The 13,731-nt window shown below is 42.2% G+C and overlaps 1 protein-coding gene across 1 annotated transcript; it reads right to left on the reverse strand.

Moving 5' to 3' along the window:
• Nucleotides 1-577: 577 nt before the first annotated feature.
• LOC120751980 (tetraspanin-7-like) lies at nucleotides 578-3,925 on the reverse strand. Its single transcript, XM_040062555.2, has one exon. It carries the CDS (start codon nucleotides 3,908-3,910, stop codon nucleotides 3,194-3,196), a length of 717 nt encoding a protein of 238 aa, XP_039918489.1. The 5' UTR covers nucleotides 3,911-3,925; the 3' UTR covers nucleotides 578-3,193.
• Nucleotides 3,926-13,731: the final 9,806 nt, after the last annotated feature.

The following is a 13,731-nucleotide window of genomic DNA, read 5'->3' on the forward strand; positions in this document are numbered from 1 at the left end:
AAAAATTCACTGTTCTTGTTTTTAAAATCATCTGTTATAAAGGCTATTTTTAGTTCTGGTTTTCTGTAACACGAAGTTTAGCTACAGCAAATAATTCACACTGGACGAAATATCAAAACACTTTTGAAGTTTGAAAGATTTATATTCTTGGCATTCTAGATCAACATTATGAAATAGTCTTTGTTTCATAACAAGGGTCTAATCTTAGCACCCTGTTAATCCTAAATCTCACTTCATCCAAACAACAGAGCTGTTGTTTCTACAACCGCAACACAGCTTGCTCCTTGATTTGAATAGCCAGTAATGTTAACATTTATATTAGCCTTTTGTAAAACAATTGTATGATCTTTTATTAAAATATACCATTTTGATGAGTGACTTTAAAGTTGAAGCAGATGACAGAAAACAAACACATATTCTAGCAAGGGATAGATGGTGATATCCAGAGTAACATTTTCCAGTTACAGCCATTCTGATCATCCAGAAAAAAATGAACCTTGAATCTAGATAAATTTTAAAGCTTAAATTAAGATTTGGTCACTGAGCACAAAAATTCAAGACAACTGAAACAGCTACTGGGAATTTTTTAATCTGGAAATTAATTAGAGAAAAATGACACTTCTTTCTTACAATTACAAAAGCTAATTCTAGGAACTGGCAATAAACATTCAAGTAACACAGACAGTTCATTAAATCTTTGGTGATACATTTAGCATTTAATGTGATCATTGCCAAGGTTTATCCTATTTTAGACCAAGAGTGCAAAGTGATGGGTTACATTTTAAATTTTTCAGTACATTCTGCTGATGTCCTCAGATTCAGACCCAACCACTATACAAACATATACTGGTATGCTTCAAACTTGCTGTTATTCCTATTTTTATATTCTTAGCAACTTAAAACCAGAACAAATTCACTGAAGTGCGTTTACACTATGCTTGAATGAAGTACTTTAACAGAGTACTTCATTCTGACCAACTGCTATGTGTCACATAAAGCAACAAGGGTGAAAATCAGAAATCATTTTAGTCATCAGTGGAGTAAAAATAGAGCAATGTCATATTCTTGTAAAATTTCAGAGCCTATTAACTCAAATAAGTAAGATCTTTTTATAAACCTAGTGCAATTCCATGTCCCTTTCCCACACTCCCCACAATGTCTGTTTTATTGCAGCTATAATGGATCTTTTTAATAATAATTTTAAAACCCCACAACATGCTTTTGTCTCTACATTTCAAAGTACATTATTTAATTTCACTTACATTTAGTTGCACCTTGTGTGGACATTCAAATGTCCACAATGCAAATGCTCTGAGTTGACACAGTAACCTGTTCTGCTCTTAGCAGAACAGCAGTTACTTATTTCTTGAGTACCATTTACCATACAAACCATCCCTTTTGCCCATTGTTAAAACTGTACAACATAATCTTGACTTCCAGAAAATAACAGGAGCTCCACTATTGCATAACTAAAAACAAACAAACAAACAAACAAACAAACAAATACAGGGACATTTACAAGCAAAAATACAAAATATATTTTGTAAAATAATAAACATCAGCCCTCAAAAATAAAGCACTGTTTTCCCTATAAAGAGAGATTCCTAACACCTTTCCAGGGTTCACCTATGCAGATGAATACCCAAATGACTGAGAAGACTGTTCCCACTACACTGTTAACCTGAAACATGATTATCATAGCTAAATAGCCACCTAATACATGAAAAAAGCCTTTCCTCCACGATTGCTCCTCTTCTCCCATGAAGCTACCAGTCATCTTCTTTACTCATTTGATCATTCTCCACAGCTTTGCAAGTCACATTCCTAAGAGATGCCATGTTCTGAGTTCCTTTGTGGTTCTTTGATTCTTTTCTGAGATCATTCCTCCCCCATTTGCTGGTGAAGGTGGGCATGTCTTTGTGCTCCAAGGTAAAGAAATACGTAAAAGTAGAGTTTTAAGGAAGTGGAAAGAAGCCAAAGGGAAGCTCTGAAAGTTCAGGACCCTCTGAAGTGCATGGCTTGCTTTTCCTCAAACTCCAAATGCAAACCATAATCTTTTGTGGAAAAAAAAAAAACCAAAATCTTGGAGATTTATGTTGCTGCCTGACCTGAAAACACCCAGGGCTACAGAGCAAGTCTTGGGGATTCTCCATTTACTCTCAAGTTGTATACAGATCTGGCTTCAAAAACGTAGGTGAGGGGCATGAGGGGCACACTTCAGAGACAGATCCTCTGGGAGGAGAAAAATGTCAGAGTCTGAGGACTGTTTTTTCAGAAACCCTTCTATGAAACAGCCTGTTCCATTCATCCTGATGTTAACAGTAAAAGTCCAAAGCAAACTTCTGAAGGGCAATGAACCCACCCCTCATCATATCTGATCCTACAGTTTTTGCCATCTTTCTGTAGGACAGAGACCCAGGTCTTAGGTCTTTTCAGCCCTGCGAAGATATACATAACCAGTGACACACTGGCTAAGAGGACAGGCACAGCCTGAAGGAGGGAGTAACTCTTAGAGCTGCAGCTCCACCTTTAGATAGAAATTGGCATTGGAAACACCGACAGCGGGAAAAGCGCCCGTAGCAGCTGGACGGCTCAAATATGCTGGAAGGTAGGATGTCTTTGCGGCAATGGGATGCACGGAGCTGGACAGTCCCTCAAGCAGCTCCCAGTGTCAGCTGCTGGCATGGCTGTCTGGGTGCCCCCAGGACCAGGCCTGCCCCTCATCCACTCCAGTAGTTTTCCAGTAACATCATTTTTCAATCTCAGAGGAATACTCACATGGTGTAATGCCAAGAGAAACCTCTCTTGCTCTCTCAAGACCGTCTCCTCTTTCCTGGTCCACATTTCGGTGCATTGGTGTTAACATCACCCCGAGAACAGGTCAGCCTTGCCTCAGATGTTCCTGCTGCCTCAGTGAGTGATGTCTGTCCACCATTCACTGCAGAAGTGGTCCAGAGGTTCCAGTGGGGACCTGCTGCTCTGCAAGACATGGCCAGGACAGGAGGCACCTTCCCTTCTGAGGGACTTGAGATGCTCTTAGCACACCTAACACAAACTCCATAGGAATGGAGCCTGGAGGGGGATGCTCAAGTGGAAATGATGAATATGAAGGAAGGGTCTTCCCGGTGGGATGTACTCAGTTCTGTGGGAAAGAAGGGAGCTGGACGGTACAAGGGGCAGGAGTGGGAGGATCTCAGCGAGTGGTGGTGATGCCCAGCAGGTGGGCATGGACGCGGGCAGCCAGCAGGCAGGCCAGCACAATACCGATGAGCTGCATCAGTGCCAGCCCCAGGGCAGCAGTGGCAACATAAAACATGTTGCTGCCGACGAAGGCGGACACCCTGCCGAAGCAGCCGTCGCCGTGCAGCCTGCGCGGGTCGGGCGGGCTGCGCTGGCAGCCGCGGCGGGCCCGGCAGCAGCTGAGGGGCACCGAGCCGTTCTGCTCCAGCCCCCAGGGCGAGGCGAGCCAGTCGCGGTAGCTCTCTACACCGCAGCAGGACAGGGCGCGCTGCAGCGCGTCCAGGGCGTCCGCCACCCCGTCGTCCTCCCCGTAGGCCAGCAGCGCCTGGCGCAGCCCCTCCTGGAAGCCCTGCGCCAGGGTCTGGCGGTACAGGAGCGCCGAGAGCCCGGCCGCCAGCCCGGCCGCCAGCACGGCGGCCAGGAAGGCGCTGTAGGCGCGCAGCAGTCCCCGGTGCTCCGTAGCGGCGCCGAAGCACCCCAGGAAGCCCCAGATGATGACGGCCAGGCCGGTGGCCAAGAGGATGGCGGGGGCGCTGGGGTAGCCGCTGGCAGACAGCGCCAAGTAATTGCCCAGAGACACCTTGGCCCAGAGGCCGATGATGAGCATGGTCAGCCCCGCTGCCCAGAAGACGAAGCTGAAGGCCATGAGAGACAGCCTGAGCAGGGTCATGGTGCCCTCGGGCCCTGCTGTCGCCGGGAGGGCGGTGGCGGTCACCGTGAGGGCCTCCGCGGCCGTGGGTGCCGCCGGGCGGTGCGGAGCGGAGCACGGGCGCCTCGGCGCTGTTCGAGGTGCGGGCGGGCCCCGCCGGTTCCCCGAGCAGCCGTCGGTGCGGGCCCGCTGCAGCGTCCCCGGGGCAGCCGGCGAGAGTCCCGCCGCTCCTCCGCCCCGTCCCCTTTTTGAGGGCGCGGCCCGGGGCGGGCCGGCGGCGCTCGGCCGCTCGGACAGGCCGCCCACCGCCAGCGGCTGCCGGCCGCGGGCCCCGGGCTCCGCTCTCGTCTCCCCGGGAGAAGTAAACGGGTGCGACCGGCAGCTGCCTCTGCCCGCAGCACTGCGGACCCTCAGCCGAAAACATCCTGTAAGAGGAAAGCTCGATATTAACTTTTAATGGTATATGCTACAGCCCAGGTTTACCCTGGGCAAGGGACTAAACTTTTATAAACACTAGGAGTAATACTCAAACAACACACAGATAACCCACAGGAAACATAACGAAAGGATCTGTTTTTATTTATTTTACTGCATCAAGCTGTGCTATTAGGACACTTCATAGAAATAAGCATGAATCTGTACCCTAATATTAACTAACTACACAGTCAGTCACTCAGTTTAGGTTTTCCCGGCTGGAAACTATTTTCACGGTAACCTGACCCTGTTAAATATTCATTGATTTAGCCCATGATAACAGAGCCGCTGAGAAGACGTTAAACCACAGCGAGGTACTGTTATATAACTAGTGGCCCAGGAAGCTCGAAGAAGAGATTCCATCATCAATGTAGTCTCATTGCAAAAGAGCAAAAGATAAGCTACTCCTGCAAGTCAGGTTAAAAAAAAAAAATTAGTAGGGAACTGTAAATGATACAATGTCTCAGTCAGAGGTAGAATTAGCATTTCCAGGCGTATTTGTATGCACATTAGTCAGACATACACACACACACACACACATAAAATAAAAAAGTCGGAGTACTCTGCCTGACATCTTTATCAAACCCTTTTGGGACTGAATTCTGATGTTTAATTGTGTTTCACTGGTAACATTTTCTTGATTTCTTTCTATTACAGATTTATGGAGGAAAAGAAGGCGCTTTATGTGTCACATTTTAATGCACAGGTTTAATGAACAGCAAGAAACTCATAGTTGTCAAACCATTAATATAGAATAATCATAACTGAAACATCACTTGTTCTTTATTAAAGGCCATGACAATTTCATTAGCAGGAGGATGCTATCATTCCTGCATTTTGCAGATTCTATTCTTTCGCCAGTTTACAAGTTTAAGCTTTTTATCATTTTCTTGAGAGATCACATCTGAGCTAGTTTGATCTAATTCTCAGATCTTTATGTCAAGATGTTTTAGGAATTATGATGTTCACGCTCTAGAAGTACTCCTCAGTATATTGTGTTATATTACTCATCTTAGTTCTATATTACTCATTTTAGCACTAAATCATATGACTAATATCCACAGGGAAGAACAAAAGCTCACAGCAAAGATAAACCAGAGGTCTGCAGGTGTGGAATTTCATAGTCAAAAGCTAAAAGACAGTAACTTTCACAGTTTCACACCTAAATGGACAGTCAGTGTTGGGACCTCTGAGAGTCACACTCCTGAAGCTATGTTTCTTCCAAAGCAGTCTCTGCTGGCCAGGCATCTGTCAGCCATGCAGGGAAAAGTCCTTGCTGTCCTTAGACAGGGTTGGTCATTGCCATGTTGCAATCTTCCAACCACCTGCTTTCTCTCAGGATTTTGCACCGTTTCATAGCAGCGTTTCTCCCTTTTGATTCCTTGAACTGCTAAATAGCTGCACCTCAAAACTACCAGCTGCTCTTTTGCCTTCCTTATTTCACTTGTCTCTGAGTACTTGCTCACAATGGAGAAATTCTTTTTCTGAAGTTTCTCAGAACTTTCAGAACTAGGTCTTTGATCAGAAACAGCTGAAACCCACAGAAGGGCTAGACTAGCTATGTTAGGCAGTGCTAATGAGGGGCTACAGACCCTTTTCACAGGTCAGACCTGTGAGTGCTCTTTCTGAACACTGTCTCAGGTTCAACAGGCTTCAACACCAATAAAGAACACCAGCCAATGGGATTTTCATTTACCCTTGCCCTTCCTTGCAGTGAAAGCAGACAGGCAAAATAGCTTTAGAACAGGCTTGTACAGTTACCTTGGGAAGCATTGGGAAGCATCCTACCATGCCTGGTAGGAGCAGTCAAAATATAGGGCATATGAGTAGATCTGTTGTCATCCATGTTGCTCAGACATATGCAGAAATGCTAAAGGTACAGACATCTAGATCTCAAGAAATACATTTTATGATCTGTCAGTGCAGTTGTGAAGCATTTGACACAAAATTATTACGGGTTCACAAAATTGGCTATTGGTTTCATTGGCAGTTATGTCTTGAACTTCCTCCAAAAATCATTTAAAAAAGACACCAGATGATAATAACATTTGTGCTTTTTTAAACCAGAGTGAAATGAGTATACAAGGCCAAATTCTGTCCATTCTCATAATTCATGCTCCTGGAACCATTTGGGAGGTGGTGGGATTGGACCCCTTGTGCATATGCAAAGTCATAAATGATGAAACAGCTTCGGTGTCTGAAAAATAAACTTATTGGAATAGCTTCATTTTTCAGACATTGGACAAATCATAAATTATGTTTACATCTTATTAAGAAAACTGTTAAAGAATCTCATCAAATCATACAAGTGAATAACTTTTTATGATATTACATGTGGTAGGTATATGGACTGACAATCTGATGAAAGAGAAGTGATGTTCCATTCCGTGTTGGAAAGCAAAGTGTTGTGGAAATACCATAAGAAAAGAGGATCAGATGTGCCTAACCCACTAAGTCAGAGCAGCAATACCAATTATCAAAGAGTGGTTACAAATATGGGCAGGGAATACACTGAGATTGACCCTGGAAAATGCAAACTGATATATCCTAAAGAAAACTGGGGCTTACTGACAGCAAGAAGCTGCCTGCCAAACCATGCATCTGAAGGACATGTGGGTGATGGGAGATACTTAATTAGGCAGGGCTTTGTAATACTATTTGGCAAGGAAAAGCAGTCTGCTTGAAGCGTGAATTGTCCACTTCCCTTACTGTTTTGGTTTGGTAATACCTTAAGTGTTACATCTCCTTCCTGGCAGATGCATGGTGATTTTAATTTAAAGTGATCATCTCAACTTTCTGTGAGGTTTTTTTTTGCCAGAGTTTACACTTGAAATTCTGAAGTGACTATTTCCCGTTACTCTGTAACAGAGGGAAGAACAGCACATGGATTCTTCATGGCTTTTCAAGGAAACTGAGCCTTTTTGTGGTTCTTAGTTCACTACTATTTAAGGTATCTCTGGCTAGAAGGACAAATGGCAGCACTGGCACAGAGAGCAAGATCAGGTAGTTAGAACCTCTACCACAAAGATATGGGTAGCAAGAGTAGCTTAAAAAAGTATTGGTTTAATGTGCTCAAGTGTATTTTCCTTAGACACCTGAATGAGATTCTCATGTCATGATTACAGAGAGGTACCATAGCTGCTAAAGTACCTGCATTTATTTACCTTGGGGAAAACTAGAAGTCCTATGATGCCAGTATGGTGTTCTGCTAGTGTACCTTTGATGCTGTAAGTATTTATTATAGGTAGTTTATTATCTGGCAATATGCTTAAGAGCACCTCCCAAGGACAAGACGCCTACTGGGTGGGGTCCCTATCGATACAAAACAAAAGTGTCTCCTATGGTAAAGTCTGATATTGCAGTGCTTCATCATGTTGAGTGATTTCTCACACCATAAATTCAAGTCCATTGAGTTCAACAGAACTCTTAATAGGAAAAGCAGGTTTTCAATGTAAGATATCTAATTCAATTGGAATTATTTTTATGCAAAACTGAAAGTTATCTTTATTTTAAATTGAATCAGATGAAACAAAAGTAATAGTTTTACAGACTCTTAGGGATGTGCAGCATGGATATGGTGCAAGCCCAGGATGAGTGGGAAAAGATGAACTTGGAGAAAGAGATTTTCCCCTTAATCTTTCCATTCATTCTGGGAAGGAAATATGTCAATGTTTCATAACAGAACTCACTTCCAGTTGCAGGTCCCCTCAGAGAAAATTAATAGATTATGAAACACCACATATTATTTGCCCCATTGTCACAAACTTTTGGTCCAAGAGGAAATACTGGATAAACTTCTTGTGCTCTAACAGCAGACTAAGGGATGCAGCCTGGGCAGAGCAGAGAGGCACTCAGGTGGGGTTCCCACCAGCTTGCATAGCTGAGCAGATATCTCCACCTGCAGCAACCACGATCCTAAGGAAGAACTCAATGTACTGATCCTTGGAATGTATTAATGTACTTCACCAACAGTACTAGCATGAGCAATAATTTTTTTTCACAGCAAGTTTATTTTAGGAACTCAAGTGTATAATGTCTGCTATATATAGTTATTTTGCTATTAATAGCAATGATCAGAGATGCTTTGAATTAATGATTTACTTCTAATGTGTTTTTTAACCTTAAAAAACCCCACAAAATTTAATTTTAGCTGTACCTTCACCATAACTAGAGGAAAACGTGATCCATGCCTTGAGCAAGTCTCTCAAGGAAAAATTCAGTGCACTTTCCATTTACCCCACAGAAAATTATTATATGCTGGACATGATATATTTCAACACTAGTATATCCAAATAGCATGCAGGCTGGTTTGGTGGTAACGCGTCAAGATACCATGTCAAAGGAATTAAAAATTTAAAAAAAAAATTTAAAAAAAAAGTAGATCTTTAAATTTTTCTTTTCAGGAAGCAATGGGAAAATAAGATAAGATTACACATCGCCAAATTTTGCACTTGATTTTAAAATATAGGAATATATTTCTACTAATTCTCTGTTTCCACTTGTTGTATTAGGAGCTGAGGGTGTTAAGCATTTCATATATGGGATCTATGTCATGTGCATATTGACAGCAGTTCAGTGTACTTGGCAAGTCATCATTCATAAAACACTTAACCTACACTTATCAATACAGATTTCGATATATGGGATTTCCAACATCTGCAGTAACAAAAATCTCTTCCACTTTTCACTTGGTTAGTATAATTTTGTATCAGCTTTGCTGGGTTTGAAAGTTAATTATCTTATTTCTTTATAGCCCCTTTTATTTTCCTTTCTTATCTTAAACAAATACCATGATACTAATTGTGGAGTAACCAATCCAAAACAGAGTAAATTAGGGTAAATTATGCATAGCACAACTACTTCTCTGTAATTTTATCACAACAATGGAGGCTTCCAGTTCACAAATGCTGATGTAAGGGACACGACCGTTCCTCTCTGGATGCATAAAACAGACCCCAATACACCATGTAATTTTATTTTGTTATGTAATCAATGGGCAGTTGACTTATTGATGATATTGTAAGTGTAGCTTTATGGAATGAAGATCTGTCATTGCTGATTATATAAAAAAGAAAATGACACAACCTGATGTACAGAGGTGATCTATATTTTGCCTGTAATGTGTTTTTATCAAAAAATACCTATCAGTAGTCTCTTTCTTCCTATTGGTGCTTGGCACAAGGTTAGTGGGGAAAAGGAATATTTGGTTACAAGCAAGGTTCATGCTTTCTTTGTCCCTGGGTGAGGAATTGGGAAATCTCATGGATAATTGCATGGCTGAAGCATTTAGCAGAAAACAGAGGTCCAATGCAAAGGTAGGTATTACACATGTACCAGGTGATTCCTGCCTGAATGTACATCTTCCTTGTCTCTGCTGTGCTTCTGTGTTTTGGCAGATCTTGCCGTCACAGGAGAGGACAAGGTGACCACACACACTCTGTGTGGGCTGGTGAAAGAGCACCACTATTATCCTGGGGTCACTCAAACCCATATCCCTGCTGAGGTGAAAGGTTACAGCTTTTCTATAACACAACAACAGCTTTTCCAAGCCTTGGGGCCTGGATCCATGTTCTTTTACTGTTTCCTTGAATTGCTCACATGAATTGTGCTGTCCTCAAGCAAGCATTGCTCTTGCCTGCTGTAAAGGTCAGAAAAGGCTTATTCAAAGAAACCAGCCTGCATGCAAACAACACACCACACTGACATCATTGCTTTAATCAGGACAATCATTTGTCAGCCTGCCTGTCCTCTCTGATACTCAGATATGAAGAACTTTGTTTAGCTCTTTATGATGATAAAATCTTAAGTATTCTTACTACAATTTTGCATTAAAAATGCCTGTTACATTATTCATTCTATAGCTTGCCTGTAGAAAATAAAGCATTAATCAGCATGGTAGAAACATAAGAATTACAAGTTTTCTTAGAGCTTCCTATTGGAAGGATAGTAAGGATTGCTGAAAACTTTCTTCTTTTATTTTTGTGACACATTTTTCATGTCCTTTTAAAGTTACTAGCCATCATGGGATCATCAGAGAAAAGTCCAGCTTAACTAACTTAATTTCCCTTTATGACAAGGTCACCTATCTGTTGACCAAGGGAAGACAGTAGATGTGGGATTCTTTTTATATTGGCAATGCTTTCAAACACAGTCTCTCACTGTATCCTTCTGGACAAAATGCCCAGCACACATAGCTGAATGTGTCCATAATACATAAACAGTATGATTTTATACTGTTGTAATATGGGTTTCTTTTCCCAAGAAAAGCAGCCAATTTGGGCAGTAACCTGTCTGTGAACTATTCACGTTTTCAGATGGAGAAAGTTTGTTGCAGGGCACACCTAGCCGTTAAGCAAGTGGCTTGGGAAGTTACTGCTGTTAGTTCCTATATTCTCACCAGAGATGGAGACAGATCACAAGAGCACTTCTAGGCCACTTTCATGCCAGGTAGAATGGATTTGCATAAACCCTCTCAAGTTCATTAGGGGCACTAAACTCTGATTGGAGGGTGATAACTCTTTAAACTGCTCTACCAGGACCACAAGCCTCAGGGCAGGTGACTGGAAGCTGTTCATTGTGATCATGTGGTAATTTTATTCTTTCTTTTTTTCCCCTAATAGAGTCCTTTTCAAACTTGTCTGCGTTTAACCAGTAAGTTCTCCACCTTCTCAGAAATCTTGAGGATGTCTCCTCCCTTCTCTTCACTCTTATCCTTAGGTGTATGCCCCAGAACTTTTTTCAGAAAATTTGAACACATTTAATTTCTTGGAAATTTCACCTCTTTGTTTCAAGGTCCATTACAGGACACAGGAATGGAAATTGATATTTTGACTCAAATCCATGGGAGGCAATTGAATATTCTGATATGCTGTAGGTATAACTTTGGATTTTAGGTTTTGATTCTGCATTGTGCAACTACTCCCTCTTACTGAAACAGGTACACAAACACAATGTAACATTAAGGTGTCCTAATGATTTTATTAGCAATATAATTCTTTTTTTCAGGAGAAAGGCATTATGAAGGGACCTTTCATGTGTTAAGCACTTTTCCATCTAATCTATGAAGGCAAAAACAGCTGAGATTTGTGAATCAGATATTTCTAGATATTAGTAAAAAAGGGATTGTATTCACGTGATGGGCTTGAATTTTTTTTTTTTTTTTTTAATTTGAATTACATAATTGAACAAATGCAATACTAACGGTATTGAGACTCTCCAGCTTCAGCCCACTCACAGCAAGCTCCTGGAGCCAGGTCCTGTAGCCACTGAAGTGAGAGAGAACTTTGTCAGGGACTTCAATTGTGCAAGATTTGTCCTCAAATTAATGCATGTACACATAAGGAATTTTATAGCTCATGCAAATAGGGGAGCTGATGAGTGGGCAAGTTGATTACAGCACTTTCACTGATTCCACATATGGGCATAGTATGTGGGAAAATGTTTGCATCACCTGCTCAAATTAACTTACTGTTCTTTGCTTTGGATAATCCCCTGGGCAATCAGTGGAGAGCAGAAAGCACCCAGCTCTTTCAATCCCCAGTTCAATTTGTTGTCTGAAAAGCTGTTGATGTTTATGTACATCCCAAGGCTTGTGAGAATGGAGGAATTTAACAGAAAAAAATCCCATTGCCAAACCAGGGTTTTCAGTACAACTTGAAACCAAGAATCTGGACCCCTCAATTCTATTTCTTGTGTTCACATCTCACATTGACATCAGCAGTGATTTTCAGTGCTTCATTAACTGGTCTTTATCTTCAACTCATTTGTTTACTTATTTGCAGGGATTACAACCAAAGCCTCCCATAACACCACACAGCTTTCGAATCTGAGGCAGACAAGTGTGCATTATAGATTGCAAACTGGCATTAGCCCAGATTTTCTGCTCTGTAGCTCTAATCCAGTCTGTTATTAGTTGAAGACAACACCGTGCAATTTAATTGTTCATGTGTAGGAACAAGACTACATATAATAGCTCTGTTGTCTCTCCTTGTCTTCCAAAGCTTATGGGGGTTAGGCTTTGTTGTGAGACTTGTGTTTTCCTCTAGTGAACAGAAAGATTAATTTGTACAATCCTAGGCTTCCTCACAGAGGTACATCTCTGTTTTGCCTTCCTTTCCAGCCTTTCTTGTAGAGAAGCACAGGCTCTGATTTGCCTCCTGGAAGAGGAAAGCCCAGAGCAGGTGTCTCACATCCACCTTTATGTCACAGCAATGCCATGTTGCTTGCTGCACATGCCTCCCACACAAACGATCTCACAAATAGCCCTGTGCCAATGCAGCTCCTGTACCCAAGCTGTGTTACTCACAAGTACTAAGAATGCCTCTGCAATGCACTGTGCTCTGCATGTCTGCTCCAAATTTAATGGAAAGGGGGAGAGCAGAGGATGGGGATGATGCAGAGGAAGAACAAAGGAGCTGTAGCCTCTACATGCATGCTGTGGGCTGCACAGCTGCCTGTGCCCATGCCGCGGTCACCAGCGCAGCAGCTAAGGCTGGACCCGGGCTATTAAAACCTTGCTCAGTCATCAGCTTCCCTTCACAGCAACCACTCATGATGAACTGTCCCCACATCTCACGCAAATTTTACGGGAAAAATATAAAGTCCAGAGATAGCTGAATGTTGACGTTCCTGGCTCTTTCCTGCTCCAAGGTCAGGATGAAAAAAACTCAGGAGATGTTGTTTTTGAAGTCTCACTGTGAAATTTATTATCCTTATCTATTACAGACTCATGAGATGTGAGCTCTCTCGAAAAAGTTGAGAAAGTGAGCCAGAATGGTGTCTATTCAAGGCTGTTTAAGTCTCATTTATCCAATAAACAGCTGACCTCTGTATTATCTATGTTTTTAACCCAATTATGATCACCCGAAACCCGCAATGCGGACTTCTTTCACCCAGTTACAGAAAATCACCCAGGTTTGAGAAGAAGAAGAAAGAAGGTGGTGCAAAAAGATAACTAATCCACACCCAAAGTTCTCCATCTTGGCTCCCATATATCACTATACACTAAAATCCCAAATCTAAGTTTTTCACCCTGTGAGATCACACAATAGTATCCAAACTACATCCCCATGGTCCCAGAACTATCACTCATTTTTGGAAGCCTGTTTTAAGTCCTCAGGTCAAATGCAATGCTTCCCTGAAGCTCTGCGCCTGTCAGCACCTAGATTTAGAATTCTCAGCATCTAGATTTCCCACAGTTGAACTAGTCCCATGTGTAGTTTGGTTCTTCTGATTTATCAAATCATCTTTGTTGGACTCCGTTCCAGCCACAACATCAGCTCCGTCGTAGAAGCAGTGTAGAAGGAACAGCTCCTAGACCTTCCCAGCCTCAGGAGCACACCACCAGTGCCGGAGGGCACCGAGGGTCT

Source organism: Hirundo rustica, chromosome 4 (assembly GCF_015227805.2).
Source record: "Hirundo rustica isolate bHirRus1 chromosome 4, bHirRus1.pri.v3, whole genome shotgun sequence".
In the NCBI taxonomy this organism is placed as follows: domain Eukaryota; kingdom Metazoa; phylum Chordata; class Aves; order Passeriformes; family Hirundinidae; genus Hirundo; species Hirundo rustica.